Here is a 25842-nt window from a genome sequence, read left to right as displayed (position 1 = left end):
AATGAGCTCTGTAAAAATAAAAACTGCAATAGAAGTGTTAAAATAATTTATTTCTTCCCCCTGTACATTTTTTAGTGATAGAGTCCAACAAATATTCAGGAAGAGCAGCCTGTAGCTGTCAGCTTCTCAAGACTTTAAAGCCACTGGGACAGCCTCTGAAAATTCAGTTAAATGTTGGTAAAAAAAAACAAATAAACACCACTTTCTGCACAGGATAAAAATGCTTTAGCCGGGCCCTTAATTCAGATTACGGGACACGATGCCTTTAGGTTCTGAATGGGTTTTGTGAGTATCCGTGTTTGATTGTCCAAAGACTGCCAGCCAAAGTCCTATCTGTTTTTACGTTTTTCTTTTTTGCTTCTGGCATTCACAGCTCCATTCACAGTCGGTGCTTGCACTGCTTTTGCGTGGCCTGTGGCCTTTAAGTGTTCAAACAGCTTATTCCGAGACTGAAATTCACAATTGCAGGTTACACAGTGGATGGGAACTTCATTCTAATTAAAAAAAAAAAAAGTCATGTCAGTACATACTGAAGAGTAGAGGGTAGTATTTTATCCTTTTAATAGTATTTTATCATTTTAAGCATTTTATATGCATCAGGCTTTTAACAGAAAAAAAGATAAATATTTAACAAATAGTTTGGTTCTGAATTACATTACTCATCCCAGTCAGAATGGAGAATTGTACCACAGAGCACTATCCTAAAGTCACTTCACAAGGGCTCTGCTCTGCATCCTAGTGCCAGAAAGAAACCTGTACAGTGCAAGGTACAATGTACAATTCATATAATGAGAATAGGGGACCAGTGCACACATCCTCAGGAGGCCTCAAATGCCTCTACACAAACACTCATAGTATGGGAAACAAGCAGGACGAACTTACCCTCCTGCTGGCCGACACCAACCCAGACGTAGTGGGGCTCACTGTACAGGAGGGACAGGACAGGGAGGAAAGGCTAGGGTGTGGCGCTCTACATTAAGGAGGAATACACATCCTCATCAGGTAGCACAGAGTCAGAGGAAAGGCACTCTGAAGCGCTCTGGGTTAGGATACAAGGCAGTCGAGGGGAAAGAGACTTATTGGTAGGGTCTACTACAGACCTCCCAACCAAGGGGAAGAGCTAGACCAGGAATTCTTAAGTCGGATCATGGAGGTAGTTAGGTCAAAGGACGTGGTCATCATGGGGGACCTGAACTTTCCAGACATCGGCTGGGAAGAGCGCTCAGCCAGGTCTCACCGCTCATGTAGGTTCCTAGCCCAAATGCAGGACCTCCATCTAACTCAAGAGGTGCACAGCCCCACCAGGGGAGACGCCTTGTTGGACCTAGTGCTGGCCATGGGTGACGACCTGGTGAGGGGGCTGCGGGTGCTCGACCACCTGGGTGACAGTGATCATTGCCTGCTGGAATTCACCATCCAGCGCAAGGTGGCAAAGGTCTGCAGGAAGGCAGCAGCCCTAGATTTCAGGAGGGCGGACTTCAATCAGCTAAGAAGAATAGTTGGGGAAGCACTGAGGTCCTGGAGGGGAGGGGAGCCAGGGGTCCAAGAAGAGTGGTCGCTCCTTAAGGAGACAATCCTCCAAGCCCAAAGGGAGGTAATCCCAACACGGATCAAAAGGGAGCAGGAGGTCGCAAAAGCCCCACCATGGCTCACCAAAAGCATCCAGAAATGTCTTCTAGCTAAAAGGGAGGCGTACACCCAGTGGCAGGGAGAGGCCATCACCAGGGAGGATTATACTGCGGTTACTCGGGGCTGTAGCGGGGCGGTCAGGAAGGCCAAGGCGGAGATGGAACTGGGACTAGCTTTCCAGATCGAGGACAACAAGAAGTCCTTTTTTAAACACATAGAGGGCAAAAAGAAGGTACCGGGTAACGTGGGGCCCCTGCAAGACATGCTAGGAAATTTGGTTGTCATACCAGACAACAAAGCTAACCTATTTAACGACTTCTTTGCCTCCATTTTCCTGAGCAGGGACCAGATCAGCCCCCCCACCGGGCCCCCTTCAGGCCCCAGAGCAGGCGCACCTAAGCCAAGGGTCAGGGAACTTCTGGAGGGACTGGACATTTAAATCAGCTGGTCTGGACAATCTCCACCCGAGTGCTGAGGGAATTAGCGGAGGTTATTGCAGGACCCCTGGCACGGCTTTATGAGCACTCGTGGTGCTCTGGTGAGGTGCTGGAGGACTGGAAGAGGGCCAATGTGGTTCCCATCTTCAAAAAAATGGAGGAAGGAGGACCCGGGAAACTATAGGCCAGTTAGTCTTACCTTGATCCCGGGTAAGGTTTTTTGAAAGAATTATCCTGGCACATATCCACGAGGGGCCAGCAGGGGAGATTATGCTTAGGGGCAACCAACACGGGTTCAGTAGTGGCAGGCCCTGTCAGACAAACCTGGTGGCCTTCTACAACCAGGTCCCCAAATCCTTAGATGCAGGGGTAGCAGTGGACATACTCTTCCTGGACTTTTGGAAGGCCTTTGACACTGTCTCTCACCCTGTTCTCATTAAGAAACTGGGGGGCTGTGGTGTTGACACCCACACAGTCGGATAGATCGCCAACTGGCTGGTGGGCCACACCCGGAGAGTGGTGGTGGATGGGTCATTTTCGACCTGGAGGGATGTGGGCAGTGGGGTCCCCCAGGGCTCGGTCCTTGGGCCCAAACTGTTCAACATCTTCCTCAGTGACTTGGACGAGGGGGTAAGTAGCACCTTGTTCAAATTTGCTGATGACACTAAGATGTGGGGGGATGTGGGCATGCTATAAAGGAGGAATAGGCTGTAATCTGACCTAGACAGGTTACAGGGGTGGGCGGATGAGAATAGGAAGAGACTCAACACTGACAAGTGCAAGGTGATGCACCTGGGGAGGAACAACCAGCACCATACCTACAGGTTGGGAAACTCCCCTCTTGTCAGTACAGAGGCAGAAAAGGATCTTGGAGTCATTATTGATGCCAAGATGAACATGGGCCGGCAGTGTGGGGATGCAGTCAGGAAGGCCATCCGCACCTTGTCATGCATCCATAGATGCATCTCGAGCAGGTCCAAGGAGGTGATCCTCCCCCTCTATGCGGCACTGGTCAGGCCGCAGCTGGAGTACTGCGTCCAGTTCTGGGCGCCACACTTCAAGAGGGATGTGGACAGCATGGAGAGGGTCCAGAGGAGGGCCACTCGCATGATCAGGGGGCAGCAGGGCAGGCCCTACGAGGAGAGGCTACGGGACCTGAACCTGTTCAGCCTCCACAGGAGAAGGCTGAGGGAGCACCTAGTGGTCTGTTACAAACTAGTCAGGGGGCATCAGCAGGCACTGGGGGAGTCCCTGTTCCCCTGAGCACCACCAGGAGTGACCAGGAATAACAGTCACAAGCTGAGGGCAGAGGGTAGATTCAGGCTAGATATCAGGAGGTGCTACTTCACGGTCAGGGAAGCCAGGATCTCGAACCAACTTCCAAGCAAAGTGGTGCTGGCTCCTACCCTGGGGGTCGGGGGTCTTTAAGACAAGGCTTGACAATGACCTTGCTGGGGTCATTTGACCCCCGTACTCTTTCCTACCATGGCAGGGGGTCGGACTTGATGATGTGCTCAGCTCCCTTCCGACCCTAGAGACTATGAAACTAAGGATCTGCAACCAACTAGGAAAACTGATCTGAACCTTATCCTCCCCTAAGACTCTGAAGACCAGCTTTGCCCTGGCTTTTCCTTAGCTCTGGGTGAGGATATATCAATGGTTACTAGGACTGTGTGAAGCTTCAGTCAACTGATCTGATTCAGACCAGGTGGTTTGTGAATGCCAAGATCCTGGGGTGGATGGAGCATCCCACAGGAGCATGGGAGGGGTCCCCAGTGCACTTGGCAGCACTTCCAATCCACTTCCAGGTTTGCAGGAACCCCCCCACCCCCGGCAACTGGTGCCTCCTGGGACATATAAAGCTGTGTCTATGGCCAAATTGCTGGTGCTCCGAATCAGAATCAAATCTTCAGATTTAGATTTGGCCGAATTGACTCAAGATAGTGATATGAATCAATGAATTGAATCGCTGTCCCCTAAATCAGGGTGAATCCAAATCGAATACAGCCCACTTTGCACACCCCTAATACACTGGAAATAACAGTAACCATTTACTGTTACATTTTATTTTCACAAGCAGGAAAGACTAATATGGTTTGTAGGTCTCAATTCAGAAAGTTAATGGATTTGATGAGAAGTGAGGAGACTTCTCCGTTTTGGTTGTTAACACATACAGGTAAGGAAAGTTAGGCAGAGGTTCCTCTTGTAAGAATGAATATTCCTACAGAGGAACAGAGTGAATGCTGACAGGACTACATCTAATAATTCAAGCTTTACTCATACATAAACAAACACTCGTCAATATGTGCTTATGTTCATAACAAGAGGACAAAAGCCAGTACTGTTAAATATTTTAAACAGCACTACAGAAGAGGGCTGGTTGTACTGGGCAGCATGCTAAGGGACAATCTACTCAAACCTGAGCTGCTCGCTCACATGACAGTGATTTTCTGAGATTCTAATTTGGGCAGAAACATGAAGTGTCGTCCTATAGGACAATGCAAAAAAACAAAACAACTCCCCCCAGCTGCCTTCTCCCCGCTATATCATTCCTCCCAAAGCCTTGGGTGTGTCAGACCAAGAAAGCCTTGTTCTCAGTGCATCATGCCATTTACCAAAAAGTTAAGAACCTGTAGGTTTAAATACTTTGTACTCACCATTGTTTGAGACTCATAAGATGCCTTAGCTGATTTTTTCATATCCTTAGCTTTCTTTCCTTTAGGTTTAGGTGCACTGAAGAAACAAGGGGAGTTAACAATTTCAGTTTACCTGTAAAATGCTGAAGAGCATTTCTAAGACATCTCTGAGGAGGTCTGATGGTATTAAGCCACTAAAAGCAGTTAAATCCAACCCTCACAGGAGTCACTTTAACATACCACAGATTTCAGTGGTCCCAAATTTGCAGGTTATTAGCCAAGTCTGTCAAGGTAAGACTGTTTAGGAACAGATAAGAGGGAAGTTATGGATGTGTAAGGATATTTTGTAAGACCTGCCATCAGGAAGTGTTCAGATAACTCTACCTTCAGTAAAGCACAGGGCCAGCCTCACATTATCCAAGATGCCAGGAAAGGGGACATTTATTTTACACGAATTTGTGTTTTCAGTTCATCATTTATTTTAGCTTAAAGAAAAAGCCTTTTGCTTGAAATTTAAAAAGTAATTTTCTCAGTATATTTCCTTAGGCAGAGGAAGCGACTATCATACCCTGGACAGTCTTGGACTTTTCGAGCTTAGGGCTTCTCCAAAAGTGACATTTTGTCTTCAGAGAGTTGGATCAAAATTGCGTTAACTGTTTGCGAACAAATGGTGGGAAATGCTCTTCGATAGTTCAAAATTTGCTTTACAAGCTGACAGACCTATAATGCAGTTGTAGGGCTGAAATGCCCATGGGCAGCTCTCACTGAGAAGACCTACTCACATGCTATAGCAAGAACTGGTTTTGACCAAATGAACTGCTGGGGGAAGGATTACAGAAGAAATCAGCATCAGTTCTTACGTGCAGGACTTTGCATTTGTACTATCGAACTTCATCCAGTTTCTATTACTCCAGTCTTTAAGGCAGTTGGTTTTTCTTGTATGATATTTCAATCCTCTTCTATATTGACAATATCTCCCAACCGTGTCTCCTCAACACAATTTGTATCAGTACCACACCACTTTTTGTGCCAAGGTCATTAATGAAAATATTTAAGGTCCCAAGACGAACTCCACTAGGAGCTTCCCTCATGCACAGCACTGCCCTTTCAACATTACTCTGTCTCATTAGTACCAACTCTACAGATCTTTTACTAATTCCTATTTTATCCATATTAACTAATCATTTCTCACATAGTTTGGTACAAATGCTTACCATGGCATATTTATGCTTCCTATACCCTTCAATTAAATTAGTTATCATGATGCAAAGGACAGCAGAGACAGTTAAACAACAGGTTGCTTGTAGAAAAGCAAATTAATGCGACTAACCTATTAAGACACATGCTCCAGAGAGAACACCTTCTAGAAGAACCAGATACACTGAACCATAAAACACTGAAATTACCTTGTAAACATAAAAGATATGAGATGCTACAGGTGTAAACAGTGCTTGAGGTCCCTGACATTCAAAATTAAAGGCATCATACAATCCAGCCATAAACGTGTTCTGTGTTGTATGTGGAATATTTCTGTGGCTGGTTTGCCATTTTATGGCATCTTAAATTAGGTGAACATGTAGCACCCTTCCCATTTATGCTGTAATTCACATGTTAATCAGGGCATAAATTAATATGCAGAGGGGCTCTAAGTTTCTCAGATTTGCTAGATGCCATGCATTCAGTTAAAGACTTCTTTAATGTATATGTGGGATGGGAAGTAGAACATGTCTGCATTTTTATACCACACTTGGATGCTACACTGATGACCAGACTAAAACATCCGATTAAGTCACAGGTGCAAAAGCATCCTCAACTGTCATCTTGTAGCCAGTAGGTTAGAAAATTTATCACTAATAAGTCTAGTAAGCAGTAGAGGGTATGAATGTGGTGTATATGACTAACAAAGCAGCAGATGACATGAAGAGAACAGCTAAGAAAGGAGAAGTTGTAGTTGTAGTGTCAGCGACTAGAAGCAGACAGTTGAAGGCCAAATGCCTGCAACATCCTTGAACAAGAAGACCGGTTCAGGCTGGCTAGATAAGGAGGGCTTCACTGAGTGATGACCAAACAGTGCATGCCTTGGAGAAAGGGTTCAAGAAATCTTGCCTAGCAACATAAACTGTATAAAAGGGGGCTAGAAGAAGGATAATGTGGGGAAGAACCTGCCTCACCAGAGCCCGTGCCTGTGCATGCCAGGTCGGATACCTAGCTCCATCAACAGGTAGGAACTGGCCATCCCTATCTGCAACGCCCTTGGGATTAATTATGTAAGCGTGCCATTTGTGAGACTATGTATGTATGCATGCCTGTATGCACGTGCGAGTACGTGTATGGTAGGGTAACGCAATTTCTAATAAGCTAATGGTCTCTAGTAAGTGTATAACTCCCCGGTACCCTTAGCAATAAACCACCCCACTGAAAGGAAACTAAACTTTGTTAGCCAAAAATTAGGCTAATTTCAATCTGGATGTTTGCATCAGCATTACCAATACAACATTCCACAAAAATCATGAAAATGGGTTAAAAATTAAATTTAGAAAACACATGGGGTTCTTGCATTGAGCTGTCAGTTTATTTTTTTGAACGGCTCTTTGAAACCTTAAAAACTAGACATTTTTTAAAGAGCTGAGATACTACCTCAACCAAGAACAACAGATTTAAGAAAAATCGCTAACTGCCACAATTCTTGTGGCAGAACCATTAACACCAGCAGCATTTAACTACGTAGCACTGACACTATCTTGAAGAGTTTCTTTTGCTAAAATATTCCTTGAAATGCAGGTGTGATCCATAGGTTTTCTTCCCATTTTGCTCACTTCATATTTTTTAAACATTTAAAAGATTTCATACACTTGGCTCTAGCCAATTCTTTAAATAGTGATCAGGGTTCTTATTTTACAGCTTGAGACAAAAAACAGTCATTTAATGTAAATAGACTGGGGACCTATGCCACGTTAAGATGATGTGGACAGATGCATGAAAAAGATGTTTATCTTAACGGCACAGATGCGAATGAGATGCCTAACTTCAGCTTGGGTCCTGTAACGTTTCCCCGCATTAGACATCATAGAATCAAACTGTGGAGAATAAAAATAATGCTTTTTAACCAACTACTGTAGTTACTTACTACTGAGATAATTTGTCCAGCTACTTCTCACTTTAAGCAGTGTGGTGGTTCCTAGCAAATCAAAAGCTACTGCCAATTTGGGGTCTGATTCTTCTGACTTACAACAAGTTTTATTCCCATGCAGTTCAACTGCCCTACTGAGGAAGAAGTGGATTTACACTGATGAGAAGATTCAGGACTTAGGAAACCACATTAGAATGAGGAATGCAAAGGAATGACTTGTTATAAGTCAAGACAAACAGAAAGACATTACCTTTTTGCTTCACTTGGTGGTTCAGCATCTTGGTCTGCAGCACCTGCTCTTTCAGAAGAAGCCTCTCTTTGGCCAGCATTTTCCAGCTCTTCTGCTGTACTCTTCTCCTTGTCTGCACCAGCTGCCTCCTTCTGTACAACTGTTTCTTCATCTGCACTTTTGGTCTCACCAGTGTCTTCATAATTCTGCTTAAAGAAAAAATGGTTTTTAATGCTCAATTAATTGCAGTTTAACCAGTTCACCTCAAAAGTGGTAACTTCTCAGCTGGTCACTGAGGGCACATCTACAGTCAAAAGCAGTACAGTGTAGAGGTAGCTCTACATGGGCTAGTTTACCCTACTTTTCCCAATGGGCAGTACACACATCTCCTTAGGTTTACGGACGGATACAGGGCAGGGCCAGACATGAAAGGTACACCTACAGAGGTACACCTTTTTTTTTTTTTTTTTTTTTTTTGAGACTGAGCTAAAACATTTTTTAATACAAAAATCCATTTTGAAAAGCTCTGGAAACTTTTTTTTGGACCCGCTCTAACTCCTTTGGAGCAGAGATTTGGAATTTGGTAAGGGCTGACCTGGTGTGTCTTTGAAGAGCCTTTTGCCATCTCTGTGACTATTCACCATAATTTAACAGTTATGAGCCTTTGAAAAACTGCAGTTTACACATGCTCAGTGCTAATGCTAGAGCTTCACAGCTAAATCCTGGAAAAATCTGTCTATAATAAGCCTGCTCCAGTTTAGGGCTGTAAAAGGCCACGCATCCTAACTAAAAGCAAGGATCTCTTCTGTGCTTTTAAATGCCCCCATCTTCAGCACTGAGTCCACACATGATGGAGGCAGAGGTTTCCAAATTAAATGGTGAGAGGATGAGGGTCAACTAGGGGAGAATTGAGATGGGAGACTAGTGGATGGGGACAAAGGGGAACTGGCACTGGTGGGCATAGATGTGGAAAAGAAACCAGAGAAAGGGCAAAACAGACCAAAGGAGCTACCCAGGATAGGGAGACCTGAACCCAGTGGAAGCAAGGTGGGACAAGGACAGACTAGACAAGGTGCGAGTGACAAGGACCAGCTAAGCAAGAGGACTGGGATGTTGAACTAAAGTGAAGGAAGAGGCAGGGCTAGGACAGCTTGGAGATGGCAAGCACAGGATAAGAGGCAAAAGCATTTGTCCACAAGGACATTATCCCAGCAGAGCGTGGAATGGGGGTCAAGCTCCCAACAGTCCTACACCATCAGCAACTATCTGTGACACCCAGGGGCAAAGCGTGCAAAATGTGCATCTCCCCCTGCAGCTGGGCCATATGGAAGATGACCGCCTGATACTGCTGTCACTGGCTGCATTAGTTCAAGTGACCAGGGTTAGTGGGGCGAACCTAAGACTGGACAGCTGTAACTTGCAACCACTTAAAAGGGGGAGAGGCTGTTGCTGCTCAGGAGCATACATCCTACCAGATGACACAGTTCATATCTGCATGTTCCCAAAGCAAAATGAGAGGGCTGCATGGCTGTAACGCTAACCCTGAAGAAACGGGGTCAAGGGTCTCAGGGTTTGCTAGGTTTCTACTGGCACTGTAGCATGCAGGTAAGTTACATTTTAACAGCGTATATATATCATTTCTACACTGACATACAGGGACCTATCCAAATCAAGGCGGCAGATAAGTTATTTCACAGGACGATCACAGCACCACCTACCATTTCTGCAGTCTTTTCAAAGCAGCTCCCTCTCTCCCCCCACTGATTGGCTAAGGGCCCTGGTGGCCCCAGCCGTCACTGTTGACTGAGGGCTGCCCTTCCTGTGGCCCTGCCCCTTGCCACTGATTAGCAGAGGGCTGCCCTTCACACAGCCCTGCCCCTTGCCACTAATTGGTGGAGAGGGGCAAGACCACACAAAAGACAGCCCTCAGCCAATCAGCAGCAGAGGGAGCGGCCACCATCTTGGCTGCTCCCTTTCACATCAGTGGCTTTCCTCCACCCAGCGGACTGCAAAGCTGGCTCCGCTGGGGAGCCAGCATTTTATTTTTAGTACATTTTTCCCCTCCAGTGATTCCACGCAAAAATTGTGGAAACTGTGTTCACCAAAACTGCCATTTTTCAGTTTCCACAGAAATCATGAAATCACAATTTGAGTAGGTTTCTATTGCTAGAACTGTTACTTGTGTCTATAACCATAGTGAAGTCCTACTAAACAATGCCAAGAATAGAGCATAATTCCTAGGTTTTATGGGATACTAAAACTTACTGCTGTACACAGCAAATAGGTTGCTTGGTGTAGCTCTTTATATTAGCTCGTAATGAGTTTCCCATGGTACTCTTAGGAAAGTTAGACAGTTTTGCTTGAAACAAAATACCATATTAACTCAAGTCCAAGATGATGTCCTGCATCCTGTCCTGTCCCGCCCACCATCAGTGGGGGAAGAGGTGGGGGAACCTCATTTTGGATTTGAGTACTGGCCCAGGGTAGGTAGCAGCTCAGCCCTATGTTTGGCTCCAGGATTTGGGGCTGGAGCCAGAGCTGAACCACTGCATGCCCCCCAGCTCGTTTGGCAGGGGAGAGGGCAATCTGCAGCCTCCACCCCTTAACCCCTATGTCTGTTTTTTCTTCCCACCAACAGGACAGGGGTCTGGGACCTCACTCCCTCACTGATACTTTCCCTGCCACAACAGTGGGGGAAATTAATTTAAAATTACCTTCTACTAATTAGTTTCTCTACATGAAAAATAACAAATTTGTCATTTGCCATGTATAGAATGTAATTACTGGGGGAGTTGTTTATCCACGACGACTCTGAATTTAAGAGACAGCATGTACGGTAGGTTTTCAGAAGGCAAAAAAAAGTGCCCCTGATGTGGATACTACTTATTTTAGAAGCTCACTGTCCACACTGCCTCTTGTGCAGGCCAGTACCGGCTCACTGGGCACATCTACATGAGATGTTTACTGCAGACTTGCCTAACTAGCTATGCAGTAAACATCTTAGCATCTACATGTGCAGAGCTATTAGGACAGAGGAAACTCATCAACAGTGCTGCAGCTTAGTACTTGTAAACACAAGTACTATCCTACAGTGGAGTTTTTCTAATCCGCAGTAACACATGTGTAGACACTAATGGGGCTGGCTAGGGCAAGAGGGTGCTTCAGTGCAGGGGCTGGCTGCTGGCTAGCCCCACACTGGAGCACCCTCCTGCCCCAGCCACCCCTTCTGCAACATGTGCAGCCAGGATGGAGCAGCCCCGGGCTGGAAGAGACTGGGTGGTCAGCCTGTCAGCCCAGGGCTACTCTGACACGGCTCAACATGCTGTGGTTCTGGGTAAACGTTTAAACATGGTGCCCGGGAGCAATAAACTCTAGCACAATGTGCACTGGAGTTTACTGTTGCACATTAATAGCACGTGTAGATGCACCCACTGTGTTCTAGTGTTCCCTTCCCTTTTGTCATGTCTTCACTTTGATTGTAAGCTCTTCTGGCATGGACAAACTTTTTGTAAAAAATGCTGAAAATAATGGGGTCCCACTCCATGATTTGGGTCTTTCAGTGGTAGGAAAAAGATAAATAAAATAGATATATGAATCATGAAGGAGGACTATGCAGTTAGAAGCAAAAATTAATTTTTCAAGGCCTCACTAGAATTTCTATTTCCCTCAAGCTTTTTTCCCCTTCTGAGGCCATAACTAAATTAGGTCACTAGACAAAAGGAAAAGCTAACCAGGTCTCAAAAGGTTTACTTCAACTTTAACATAGCCTTAGAAAGAATTTCATATAAACTCCCTACCGTCATTGTTTTCTGTTTTTTCTTCTGCTTTTTGGACAGCCTGTAAAGATAAAGTCAAATTATTAATTCTCAACCTGTTTAAAATAATAAATCTAAGCTATACTTTAAACAGTTGTTGTTCTGATCTGTCAGCCATGGATACTTCATTTGGGTTACAAGTATTCAGTTTTGAAGTGGACATAACTATTTCATACGCTATTTTTTATATTTAGGGAAAATATCTGTAGAAGTCTTGCGTAAACTGAATCCAAATAAAGACTTAAGCAGAAGACTGCTTAATCATGCAGTAAGTAGTACTGCTTTCAAAAGTATGAAATGGATTTCAGTTCACTGAAATAAGTTTTCTAGTTCAGACAGGCTGATTTGGTACGATATTGCTCTCCAGCAACTAATACTGGTCCTTTTAATATTAAAAGCACAAAACCTTGTTAAAAAGTCTTTCTTTTTTCTTTAAATATACTTTAAGGAAAGATATAGGAAAGATAGTAGAAAACCATTATCCAATACGATTTCAGTCCATTAACGTCACCATTGAAATCCAAAGCAAAAAAAACCAACACGTTGTAACAGTTAATTAAGTTCCAACATCCGATGATAAACAAAGGTCTCTTGCTGAGAATACCATAACTAGCTTAACTGTAACAAACACTTTAATAAGCTTACGCAATTATTATTTTTTTAATTACTTTTGTTTGGGCGTTTCCTCCATTTCTTCTTCCTCTTTGGCATTTCCTCCATTTGCGTCATCCACAGGCACAGACAATTCTTCCTCCTCCTCTTCCAGCTGCTGCCTTAACAGTGCTACCATCTCTCGGTGCTTCTTTGATTTCTCATGGTTCTTCATGCTGTGGAGTCCATTGGACAATTATTAGAGATGTGATGTTCTGTGCATGTTTGTTGCATTTACGTATGTATGCACACATGCACATGTGCGAGCAAGTAGTTAGCTTCTCCCAGTGTTACGAACAGAGAATTCTACTATTTCAGTGATGAGTGAACAGAAGGGGCAAGATTTTCAAATTGCTTGAAGCATTCAAGCACCCAACTGCAATTTAGAGATCATCTTTAATGGACAGACACATCTGAATCACTTAAGCAAACATGAAGAGTCTTTGCAAAAGTTATTAAAAACACACTTACGCTTTCTCTGTCTTTAAGAATTTGTCACAAGCAGGACAGTACAGGTTATCATATAATTCAACATCTTCAGCCTCATCATTCAATTTATCTGCAAAGGGCAAAGTTGGAGGAGAAAAAATAAGAAAAGTCACATTAATGATGCTAACATAATCTTCTCTCAGTTCAAGTCCCAGCATCTTCTCCCTAGTTCCCCCATTCAACCTGGCTAGGATTAGTGAAGTGTGCAGCCTGACACCAACCACACAAACATTACTTATGGAAAGGGTTCAAGTGTCCAGGGAAAAAAAACAAAGTGTAAGAGCCAAACACTTTCCTGTCACATCTCAGTTGAAGTCAGAAGTTACTCCAGCTGAAAAGCTGGTTTTGAAATGTCACTGACCCATGTTTGTTCTGTACAAACCTATTATACACCTAATGGGCCAAAAATGCACGACAGACTCTTACCAGCTAATCCTCTTGGCTCCTGTTCCTCTCTTTCCTCTTCATCACTAGAGCCATCACCAAATTCCTTTTCATACTGTGCCTCCATCTCCCGCAACTCTCTCTCCAGGTCAGACACTGTTATCCAGCTCTGCTCTTTATATTGCTCACCAAGCCTTTAAATAAAATGCAACAACTTTTTGTACATGTATTAAAGTTAAAAAAATTACCTTATGCTCATCATAAGTTATTTTAAAAGGAGAGAACTCCTGACAGTCTTATCTTAACCCAAGAACAAGCAACCAACAGGAGCTGAAATTTCTTTGTAGGGATTGGCAAACTGAGCAGGCTGGTTGCAGATGTCCAAGCTACATAATTACCAGACACCAATGCCTTCCTAGTAATACTTCAGAACTCTGTCTGACTAGCTCCTGCATTCAGGATTGACAGGCCATTCGCTAGTATATAAGCACATGAGCATTACGGCTTTACTCATTTCAGTGAAGACCAACTCCACCACCACTACTTCTCTACTTAAAACAACAAAAAGTAATGAGAGTGAGTCTGTAAAATTAAGGGGGAAAAAGGGTCTAAATAAAGCTCCCTTCTGTCCCTCTCCCTGTTTCCAGCTTCCTTGGCCCTGTGCTGTCACAGCCCTACCATCCTGGCCCCACCTGCACATCCTGCTCCTGAATGCCACTCCCTGACTGCCCCATCCCATCCACCCAGCCAAGCAAGCTCTGCCCGCGGGGGTCCCAGACTGGGCTCCATGGAGACCCTGCCCACCCACTCTGTCCAGTGCCCCCAGCAGCGGGTGCAGGGTGGACATGCATGGGGTCAGATAGGATCAGTTAGCATCACCTCTTCCCACACTGGTCTACAAAAGCTCACTGAAACTCCTTAAGAGACCCTCCAGCCCAAATAATTGCCCATCCCTGAAAACACTCTTCTGAACAGTGATGCTCTCGCCTCTTCACCAACCTGCTACCACCTTCACTTTGCCTAAGTGGTTTGGCATTAAACACCATGGGAACAATTCCCATTGTTAAGACTTCTCTCATGTTCCTTCACAAAAATCAAGCATGAGGTGCTTGGGCATTGTTTGTTCCTGAAAATCCAAGCAGTCTCCTCCCTGATAAACTCAAAATACACCAAAATCACAGACAGCAGTGCAGTATAAAGAAACACAAGCTAGCTGTAAACTAGACATATCAGACACTGGGTGAGGTGTAGTTGCAGCATGGGCTGCTTTACCCTGCTGAGAAGAGATCCCCAGTTACCCAAAGAGCAGTATCAGTGACCCTGCCTGAGCTCCATGCTGCTACAGCTACATTACTTCCAAGTCAACTAGCTCATATCCAGCCCAGGCATCTGCACTGCTGCCTGCACAGTAGCTACAACCGCAATTCAGCAAATCTCTTGAGGACAGACATCATCAGAACGTCACATGTTTGTGATAAGCTGCTGGTGGAAAAGCTGAACCAAATTTGACTCCTTCACAATTGTTTTTTCAAGGTACGAAACACTTCCCTAAAAGTTTACATACTTAGCTTGTCTGAGCTTCTGCTGTTTCCAGAATTGCTCTGTCTTCTTCGCTTTTTCTGCATTCTGCTCTTCTAAAAGTTTCCTGTGGGCTTGAACTCTCTTATCCCTTTTGCGGATAAAAGCCACAAGCTCCCGCACCAGTTCATTCCTCTCCTTTCTGGCTTTCTCTCTCGTTTTCTTATTCTCTTTTTCCATAGCTCGCTTCTCCCAGCGGTTTGACGCCTGCCGTGTGTCATACTCTTCCTTCCATGCAAAGTTCTTTTGTGTACAGAAACTTTGCCAGTAGGCATAAAAAGGATGGACAACCTGCAGGAAAGAGGACATGCAATGTGATGAGTCATCTTATTGATGAAGGCAGGCAAGGCTCTTTGGGTAGATATCATATTTTTAGTAGACCAACTAACTAGTTGGAAAAGTTATATGCAAGCTTTTGAAAGCTTGCCTGAAAGCTTGCCAAGAACTTTTTTCCAACTAGTTAGTTGGTCTCATAAAAGATATCACATCTAGCCAAAGAACCTTGCCTGCCTATGTCCTTAGACCAACACAGCTACAACCAACATCATCTTGTTGACAAAGGCACTTACAGACTATTCAAGAAGCAAGGGGGGGGAGGGGCAGAGAAGAGCCTATGGTGATTCTTTAAATTTGACATTCAAATGGTCTAAAAGATAAACCAAAAAAATTCTTGCTTCTCACAAACTTCCTAGACTACCAGAGCCACAGCACTCCAACCCTACTGCAGACTACTTAGACTTGCATACATTGGAAGGCCAGAAATAACCAGGTTTCATCACTGGGCCAGGCTTCCTGCCTTGTATATGCAGATCACAGTTTCCCCAGAGTGTCTTCTGGGAAGAGATCTAATCACTTCTTACAGTCTTCAAGCCATGGTGAAGCCACCATTTCCCTAGCAAGCTGTTCTAGCGTCCTCACTGCCAGGAAATGGCATTTAATTACCATCAGTTTCCAGCCACTTTTATAAAACTTTGTAAGAGTGAGAAGTCCCCAATATTATGTTATTATTTCCATATATAATGCCTACATAGTGAGCAAATCATCTCTTAACTTCAGCAAACTGAGGAGACTATGCCCCTCTAGCCTCACATGGTAAGGTTTGCTGTCCTGCTTGTGATTCATTTCTGTGGCTCCTCTTTGAGGTCTCTAGTGCTATCGTTCTGAGCTTTTTTGGACTCAAGGCACCCATCACTGGGCTTGAGGCAACCCTCCATAACTTTTGTGAAGTGAGTGACACCCAGTTTCAAAAGCTAGTTTATAGGTCGCAGTGCCTATTTCTTCACAGAGCGGCCTGGCAGTGGGGATGGGGGATCATCCAGGGAGGCACAAGCCTGAGTCTGCTCTTACCCGCTTATCTCCTCACACTGCATGGCACCCTTCAAAATACCTGTCAGCACCCCAGGCTGCCCTTGCACCTTGGTTGAGTCACTGCTCTAGTATTTTCTGATCTTTTGTGAAATCTGGCACCAGACCTGGATATGGCATTACCAGCACTGTATGGAGGCAAGATTGCTTCCCTAGTTTTTTAAATACATCTATGGATCTTCTGACTCCTTCTAGTCCGGTAGGAGTTCATATTAAGACTGTTACCTACAATAACCCCAAGTCCAGAGTCACTACTTTCCAAGGGAGTCTCCTATCCTGCACACTTAGATGCTTTGCTTGAAGATCTCTTACCCTGCATCTGGCTATATTAAAATACATTTTGCTGACCTGTGACTAAATAACGAGGTGAGTCAGATCACCATTACTATAACCTGTTCTCCACCATTTATCGTCTACAAAATGATAGACCATTGATAGAAACAAGTGAACAGCGCTAAGGACTGATCCCTGAAAGACACTACAAAGAGCCTTCCCTTCACTTGTATCTCCCTATTAACAGCTAAGTTTTCAGTTCCATCAGCGAGCCAGTTTTTACGTCTATCAAACGGGTGTCTTGTTAGTTCCATAAAATGCAAGACTGTTTATACCAGCTTCAGGTAGTAATACCATGGAGACATCAAAGAGCTGTCCTACATTATGGAAAACAGTTTGTTATTGTGCTAAAACCAGATCTATGTTAAGCTGATTAAGAAAAAGCCCCTGCCAATAGCCTGATGTGTTGTGTTCTGGGCCCAAAGGACAGATATTAATGAAACCCTTGTCTCTGCTATATTATTAAGCAGCTGTATGCTTAATTGTATGAGCTTAGTTGTATGCCCACACCATCTCTTTTCCAGCAATAACCACTACCAATCCTTTTAGCCTTCTATTCTTCCATAGAAAATAAAAAATATTAAAGCAAAACTTAAGGCTTTTGTTGACTACTGATCTTATTCCTTTTCCTTTATAACTGTTCATATGGAAGACTCCTGCTTGGCATCTTTTTAAGACAGTATTAACTCTCCTTTCCACAGCTAAAAAGAAATAGCTTGTGTTAATGGTCCTGGAGCTGCTTTCAAGCCCTTCTTTCATTAGAACAAGACACACACACACACACCCAGGGTAGAGAAAGTAGGAGAGAGAAAGCATAGCTATCATCTCCAGTATGAACTTTCCCTTGAAACTGACACCATAGGAGAAAACACAGGCCTAACAAGTCTGCTAAATTTGTGCCAGCACTGGACAATAAGCAGATTTTAGCCAATGCTAGTGGCAAAGTCCTCTGATGCGCATTGTCAGGCAGAAGAAAGGCCCAACCATGTCATTCTAGGTCCCAGGGTGCCAAACATTGGAGCAATTGTTAGTCAGAGTTACAGTGCGCATCTTGCCATCTACAAACTCCACAGCTTCAATTAAGTGACCTCCTCCAGGTAAACAAGGCTCAAAAAGACTCAAGGCTCAATGTTATTCCATCAATTACTACCATGTTGGCTTGTTGATAAGCCAACCTGATGATTTACCTGAAGTTCTGAGACTTTATCACAGTTCTTTAAAACTTAGCTTGTACCAGCCTTGTTTTGCTGAGTTTCAGGAAAAAGTTTTACATAAAGACTGAATTAGACCATTACTAGCTGTCAATTTAGGGTACAAGTCACTGCACAAGAAACCCAGATACTCAGTTAGTATAGGCACTGCAAAAGCAGTATTATTTCCAAAAGCATATTTCACCAAATGATTTTGTCCCTTCCTACATACTAAATTTTCAACTGATATGCACAAGATAATTTCAATTGGTTGAGTATATAATAATCCTGTATAAAAGTCATCTGAAAAAAAGTTATAAATTGACATTAAAAAGGAACATAGCAGGAAAGGTGTTCACACAGGGGACTCTGGCTATCTGACTGGTAGAAGTCAAGAGAGAAAGGTGCTAGTACATTTTGAGATTAATTTTAAGGAGGAATAAGGTAGCAGGAAATTTGGCAGGCTGTTACAGCAGAATAAAAGGATCCAATCCTGGGAGGCAACAAAAAAGGGAATGTGAGGTGGCCAGCAGTGATAGTGCAGACCAGGAGAACACAAATATTTTTACAGAAGCATAAAGAAGGCATCACCACCAAATCCCTTAAATGGTAGGAAAGACTCCTATTCCAGATTATCCCCCATCCCATGCACAATAAAACTTGCAGACTTTAATTCAGAGTACAAGTGCAGTTTCCCTATTCTCAAATCAGGGAGGATGCAGTACATGGGGGTTTTTTTGTTTTTAAAAGTCACCAGACTCGAAGGGACCTCAGGATGTCAGCTAGGCCAAGCCCTTGCTTCTAGTAGGATCACCTCCGTCTAAGCCACCTCCAATACACATTTGTCCAACCCACACTTACAAGCATCTGATGAGAGAGGTTCTACTGCCTCTCTACACAATGTTCTCGCATTTAACCATCTTTATACTTAGAGAGTCCTTTCCTAATTTTCAATGCAAGCGTGCCTTGCTGCAACTCACACCCATTATTTTTGTCCTGTTCCTTGAAGAGCTAGAGAATAAATTTCTTGCCATCCTCTTTCAAACAACCCTCTTCAAACCATTTGAAGTTTTACTAAAAATCCCTCCTCAGCCTTTTCTTCTCCAAACTAAATAATCCCAGTTCCCAGCTTTCCCTCATGTCATGTGTTTTAGCCTTCTAACCATTTTTGTAATTTTCTGGCCTCTCCTCCATTTCTCCATAACAGTATCAAAGTGTAGTGCTGTACTGGACACTGAACTCCAGGTAAGGCCTCACCCCGGTGGAGGATGGGAGAATCACTTCCGCTAACCTGGAAGTAACACTCCTCCCGTATTCTATTAGCCTTTCTTGCAACTCATGTTGCAGCGGCGACTCACTCAGCCCAAAGTCCACTAAAACACCAAAGTCCTTTACCACAATAATACAGACCACCCAGTAATTCCCAATTTTGTATTTGTGCTTTTGACTGCTGATTTATAAGTGCAGAACTTTGCATCTACCCTTACTGAATTTCATCTTATTTCAGGTCATTTTTCCAACTGATCAAGATCATTTTGAACCCTGATCTTGTCCCCTAAAAATGCTTGCTATACCACCCACCTTGGTGTTATCAGCCAATTTATTAGAAGTACAACATAATACTCCAAGTCAATAGTGAAGAGACTAAATGGTACTGGACCTAGGAAACCTAACCTCACTTGGTATCTCCTCAGGTTGACCCTGAACCATTGATTACTTTCTTCAATATCATTATCCAGCCAGTTAGTTTACTGCCTTTGTAATAGTTTCACTGGTATTTAGTATATTTTGCTTCAGTGTACTGGAATAAACTATACCATGGAAATACTTTTGCACTATACACTAAACATGGCTATACAGTCTAGCCTTAAGCAGCAAAACTAAGTACATATGTAGCCTTTAAACAGAGGTCTCATTCACTAAGGAAAGACCTTGTGGATGCCTGGCCAGGGTAATGCCAAGGGTAGCCTTTCCTTTGATTTCAGTGGGTGATGAATCAACTCCAAATCATAGTCATTTAACTGCACCAGACAATTTAATTTTAAGAATGAGTGTTACCATATCATAGTCACTTTGAGAGTATCCAAAAGTAGGGAATTCTTCAATATCACCCTGAGGCATGTACTCCATTTCTTCTCCCGTAATTTTTTCAAACACATGGCGGTAAACTGTAAAGAATCCCTGAAATACACAATAGGGTTACTGAAGAAAGCAGAATTAACCATACAGCTAAAGAAATAAAGCTAACCAACTTCTGAGAAGCATCACCATTTACATTTTGCCAAGGTAGTTTTAAGTCAGACGATATCCTATACCATAGGTGACAAGTGCTGACAGTGAGGGGGGTGGGGAGGGATATAACTCCACGCTGTCACTGCTGCTGGCCACTGGGTCTGGCCAGGCTGCAGCCTCAGGCCTGCAACTGGCTCAGAAATCATGCCGCTGCCACTACCACTGCTGCTGGGCCCTGTTGTTGGTGCAGAAATCTGTGTGTGGGGGGGGGGGGGGGGGGGGGGGGGGCACATATCTCCCCAAGCCCCCCCCGACACATTGCCTATGTCCTTTAGGAAAAATAAACAGACTCTAGGAACCCTCCTTGTCCAAAAATTCATCTAATGCAGAAACCCCATGGTTCCAGAACTCCTTAAACAAGCTTATACAGCCCCTGAAATACATTCCTGAAAATATCCCTTGATTGCTCCATCTCAGACCAGCACCCTCATTAAATGCAACAAAGCATAATGGGGTAGTGCTGTGCATGAGGCATCAGCTGCATCCAGGCTTCTGGGAGAGGCAGCACAGCCATTTAGCAGCTGCAGTAGCTGCTACTTTTGCACACACAACCTTAAGGGGTGCTTACGATTCCTGCCTCAGGTCACATCCTTAGTTACATTTCAGTAGTGTAACTCTACTCCAGCATCTGAACTTAAACATTATTAAAAGCCTAACTAGAGAGGGTTTGCAGCATGCCTTGAAAGCCAGAGAATTCAGGTCATTCGCTAAAGAGTGAATTCCAAAGCAAGATTTTCTGGAACGGAATTCACCTGCAAAGCTGCTGGCAGGGTCATTAAGCACGGTCTAGAGAAGAATTGCACCCCATGAGAGGTGCTCTAAGGTCTCTTTCAAACACCTGGGACTCACAGTCAATATTTTCAGCTTTTCCTGGAAACTGGAAGACACCTGGCCCAGGACCTAGATTGCTAGCAGAACATTGGTTTTGTATATCCTTGAATCTTCTGCCTTGTGAAAGGGATCTCAGCCTAATGAGAAGGTACTGTGAAAGGCCTACCGACAGATCACATAAAAGAACTAATACAGCTCTGCAGGGCTTAGTAAGACAACCGGGTGCTCAGAACTGATCAGCTACATAAGATATGTGTTTTGCCTTTCTGTTAGTTTTCCTTAAGCATTTAAGGAACATAGTTTCCAAGAAAGGGGTTTCAGTGCATCAGCGTGAATTCCCCTGTTTAACTGCTTGTGCTCACAACGGGTTAGTTCGTTACCTTCTCGTCATCCCCATATCCGGAGTAACAGTTAACAGTGAAATAACGCAGCAGATCCAAGCTGTCATCTTGGTACTCCCCATCAACTCCTCCTTTCAGCAAAGCCTCCCGGTGATTATCGTACCTAGTGGAATTGAAGAACACAAGCTGTCTGTTACATGCTTTCCACACTAAAATAAAAGACAATTATTTAATGGCTTTTATGCTGGTTCATACCAACGTGCTTGTGTTCGAGACGGACGTACAGAACCAGAAGGGAAAAAAAAAAAAACCTCAGCAGCTATTATCTGCAGATTCCAACTCCTTTATTTTTCTTACAACTCTGAAGGCTCGTATGAGGTGCAAAACGCATCTCGGACAGTTGGATAGTTTTAAACATCCAAGCTGGGTGGTGCTGACTTTGCGATGCCTACAGCTGAAGTGGCTTGGAAGTAACTTATCCAGTGCCTGAAGCTAGCCCGCGCTGCGGCAAACCGCAGGCCTGTGAGCTGCAGGCACTGCTGGGGTCCAGATGCATTGTCCAGGCATTACCACAGTGCCATGTTTGCTGCCACCTCACAGCCCTGGTGCAAGATGAAGGTGGCACTTCCTGAGCACAGAGCTGAACGTCCCTCCAAACGAGAAACACGTGGATGAACGTAAAACCAGCGGGTGCTCAACTCAGCCCCTGATGGGAGTCCAGAGTATGTCTGAGGCAGGGCTAGACACAGGCATGGGCAAACTGGGCAACCGCCCAGAGCCCGGACAGAAAGGGGTCCTGAAAATAATGATAACAATAATCATTATTTTCACGATCCCTGGGAAAGCAGAGGCCTGATACTAGAAGTTTGCCTGGGACCGCCTGGAGTCTAGGCAGGGTGCTAGCCCAAGGGCACTAGGAACCCCAGAAACACAGAGAGGCATCAAGGAGCCCCGCAAGGGGCTGCTGCTGCTGCCAGACTCCCGCGTAAAGCCTGTGGGGGCAGGAGAAACCTCTGGGGCGAAGGCAGCCGCGAGGCAAAGGAAAAGAGCTCCCCGGATAGGAAAAAGCCCCGGGATAAAGGGAATAAACTCACAGGGGAAAGAAGCTCTGGCAGGAGGAAAAGCACCTCCGCGGCAAGCAAAAGGAGAAGCGCTGACGTCAGAGAAGCACTAAGGTAAGAGAAGCGCTGACGTCAGGCGGCGGCGGCTGGTCCCAGCCCGGCCCCTCGGACTCACCAGGCGCGCTCCTGCGGGTCGCTGAGCACGTCGTAGGCCGCCTGGATCAGCTTGAACTGCTCGGCCGCCTCCTCGGCGCGGTCCAGGTTCTTGTCTGCAAGGAAGCAGGGACAGGGTCAGGCCGGGCCGGGCCGGGCCGGGCCGGGCCGCGGGGGGCGGGGCGCACCTGGGTGCCAGCGCAGCGCCAGGCGCCGGTAGTTGCGCTTCAGCTCCTCGTCGGGCGCGTCGCGCCGCACGCCCAGCACCTCGTAGTGGCACCGCATGGCGGCAGCGGGCCCGGCCTGGCGCGGCGCGGCGCGGCGGCGGGGAGACCGGCGGGGGCGGGGCCTGGCGGGCGGGGGCGGGGCCCGATGGAAGGTTGCCGCCGCCCGCGTTCTGCGGGGCCTCGGGCCGACGTTCCACAGCCCGGAGCCGCCCCGCGGGGGGGGAGGGGCCGGGCCAGGGGGGGCGGGGCGGGGCCGGGCCGGGGCGGGGCGCGCACACACCCGAGCGGGATGAGCATGCGGCTGAATCTGGTTGCTTTATACTTACCTGGCGGGGGAGACACCATGATCACTCAGGTGGTTAGGGGAAGCAGCGTGACCACGTAGGCGAGCTCCCCAGGGCTAGCGGTAGCCATACCGCTGGGAAGCAGCGGCAGGCCCTGCAGCCTCTCCCTGCATTCCGCTCATGTTGAGCAGATTCTTTTTGGTATTGGTTGGTGGAACCGGAGCGTGCTCCGTCCACTCCATGCATTGACCTGGTATTGCAGTGCTTCCAGGACCAGTGCAAAAAAAAGAAAAAAAAAATATTCCCACTTCCTGGTTCCTCTTCCATACGCAGCTCCAGGCTGTTAGTAACAGATGACACCCGCTAAAGAGTGGGGATTTCATCAAAAATGTGTATTTACTCATTAAAGTGTAGAAGAATGGCACGTAGAAAAGAAAAAAGACCTGAGATTAGGTTGGGATTACGGGGCAAAATCCCGGGCGCTTCTGAAAAAGGGGCACGCTGCCCGACCTGAGGTTGAGTTGCTGCATGCCAGCCGCCGCCCGCCCGCGCCCTCCAGGCCCGAGGGCCGTGTACGTAGCGCTGAATCAGGAGCTGCGCCTGGGCTGGGATTACAGGTGGAAGTCCTCTGCTCTCCGAGGACTCTCCCAAGGAAGCCTAAGACAAGCGCTGACTTAGTTTGTAAGCACCAACCTGACAACTAACAGGCCCCGGGATTGTGCGCCATGTACATTGCTGTGAATAAAGAGCTGACTTTGAGCTGGGATTTTGGGGAAAACCCTTTCTGGATCCTCTCCATCACCAGGGACTCTCCAGAAGAAGTCTGGGCTTGACACATTGCTCAGTTTCTGAGTGCCAACCTGCCACCCACCCCTCAATGCCTGCATGCTAAGTACATTGTGCCAAATGAAGATCTTATTTTGGGCTGGGATTATGGGGCAAAGCCCCCTTTGGGTCACCTCAAACCACATATCTCCCTAACTGGGGGATCTTCTGAATAACTGGGCAGGATGGCGTGCAGCCTGAAGCTTGGTTTTCACATGCCGGCCCACTGAGAGCTACCCAGGGTTACATGCTATGTAAGCAGCACCAAATAAGGAGCTGAGGGTTTCCAGACAAAATCCCTTTCTGGTCACCCCAGACCTCACCTCTCCACCACTGGGGCACTCCCCTGAAGAAGCCTTTTCAGGCTGCATTTGATCCTTGGGTTTTTCCACCAGAGATTTCTATATGCAACATTAAGTAAATTGGTAGTATCAGAGTTATGTTGAAGCTGTGATGACATTAAGTAAATTGAAATAAAACTATATGCACATCTAGCTCTATATCAAATTACCAAACCATGCCTTCTCAAATACCAGGCGGTGGCTTTTCAGAGATGGTAGTACCCTGTTCCCTTGCCCCCAAAATCCTTGTCTTGTATCCTGTATTTAGGTCTCTTGTATTTAAGTAGATGGAATATTGCTAGTTAAAACTGTCACCAGTCCTGATTAATTCAACAGGGAACATCAGACGTTCACACATTTATCAGAGTTTGCCAAAACAAAGGTTTTCTCATTGCAGTTCCAAAGTAGCTGGGGCAAGGTGCAGTACTGGCACCCATTTTGTATGTTTCCATAAGCTTGGCGAGACTGAGTCAACATTGCTATGATGGAATTTGAGAATTAAAAAAGGAAGCATGTGGAGACGCATCTGCCACCGAAGAGTTCCCTAAAGCTCTTAGGGAGTACAGCGTACCAAACCATGTTGTTGCTGTACAAATGTCTTAGAAACATTAAGGATGTTACCAAGGGCACACAGCTCATGAAATGCATATCGAAGCCTCACTCTCAGGACTGAAGGACATTGTAGTGGTATTAATTAAGGTCAGGTTCACCGGCTACTGTAACTTAGAATAGGCTGAACGACCTGTGACTGTTATCGCTGGGTGGCTATTAAATTACCTGGCAACTTCTAGGGTGCCAACAGCTTTGTGCAGAAGAGCATCTTAGAGGCAGGTACTAGTCTTACCCCAGCGGAGGAAATGCAGCCAAAAAACTGTACAACTGAAGTCCACTCCTTGATCAGGTAGGCTGGGCTCTTTAGTCCTGGTCAGCAGCTAGCCTAACCCTGGCCGATGAACAAATGGATGCTCTCCTTTACTGTGGCAGCTTCTGCAGCCAACCTGGTCCCAACATACTGGCATTTGCCTTTTCTTAGATTAAATGAGCCCACCTGAGAGGGGGACACTGGTGTGTGGGCAGCTGTGTCTCCATATACACTGCTCAGGATTTTGTGCCCTGTCCTGAAAAACATTTGTTTTAGCGTGATCTGAAAAGGATCGTGCTGGATAATCCCAACCCAAATCCAATTGCTTATTCAGGTCTACGTACCTGGCAGGGGACATCAGTTGGCAGTCTGGCATGTGAAAACTAAGCTTTAGGTCAGGCAGTACCCAGGCCAGACTTTAGGAGAGTCTCCCACAGGTGAAATTAGCTTTGGGGAAACCCAAATAGATGTTTACCCCATATTCCTGGCCCAAAATTAGTTTGTATGGCTCAGTATACCTACCTTATCAGTTGGCACTCAAGACACGCTTCAGGTCAGGCAGGGAGGGGGCTGTCCAGACTTCTTTGAGGGAGTCCAGCAGTGGCAGGGATTTCTGGTTTGGGGTGACCCAAAAAGGATTTTGCCTAGTAATACCAGCCCAAACTCAGCTCCTTTTTTGGAGCTAGGTACCTAGTACAGGCCAGGGTGGAGGAATGTCAGTTATCAGCCTGGCATTTGCAAACAGCTTTGGATTAGGCA

The 25842-nt window shown here is 45.6% G+C and overlaps 1 protein-coding gene across 1 annotated transcript; it reads right to left on the bottom strand.

Moving 5' to 3' along the window:
* Positions 1 to 31: 31 nt before the first annotated feature.
* DNAJC21 (DnaJ heat shock protein family (Hsp40) member C21) lies at positions 32 to 22978 on the bottom strand. Its single transcript, XM_090037925.1, has 12 exons — positions 22733 to 22978; positions 22567 to 22660; positions 21370 to 21493; positions 19925 to 20047; positions 14965 to 15269; positions 13443 to 13594; positions 12999 to 13086; positions 12545 to 12703; positions 11859 to 11898; positions 8083 to 8267; positions 4724 to 4799; positions 32 to 494 (listed from the first exon to the last, which is right to left on the bottom strand). The coding sequence occupies exons 1-12, from the start codon at positions 22827 to 22829 to the stop codon at positions 330 to 332; spliced, it is 1608 nt and encodes a 535-aa protein (XP_089894051.1). The 5' UTR covers positions 22830 to 22978; the 3' UTR covers positions 32 to 329.
* Positions 22979 to 25842: the final 2864 nt, after the last annotated feature.

Source organism: Crocodylus siamensis, chromosome 3 (assembly GCF_052110815.1).
Source record: "Crocodylus siamensis isolate JL-2025a chromosome 3, ASM5211081v1, whole genome shotgun sequence".
NCBI classification, from domain to species: domain Eukaryota; kingdom Metazoa; phylum Chordata; order Crocodylia; family Crocodylidae; genus Crocodylus; species Crocodylus siamensis.
The sequence above is the reverse complement of the archived record's forward strand: the minus strand, read 5'-3'. Positions and strand labels throughout refer to the sequence as shown.

Bases quoted from the DNA above. Each gene is read 5' to 3' on its own strand.
- DNAJC21 (XM_090037925.1), bottom strand. From the start codon at position 22,829: ATGCGGTGCCACTACGAGGTGCTGGGCGTGCGGCGCGACGCGCCCGAC. The intron at 21,494-22,566 runs GTGAGTCCGAGG...CAATTCCACTAG, and splicing joins GACCCGCAGGAGCGCGCCTG to GTACGATAATCACCGGGAGG. The intron at 4,800-8,082 runs GTAATGTCTTTC...TTGTTTCTTCAG, and splicing joins CCACCAAGTGAAGCAAAAAG to TGCACCTAAACCTAAAGGAA.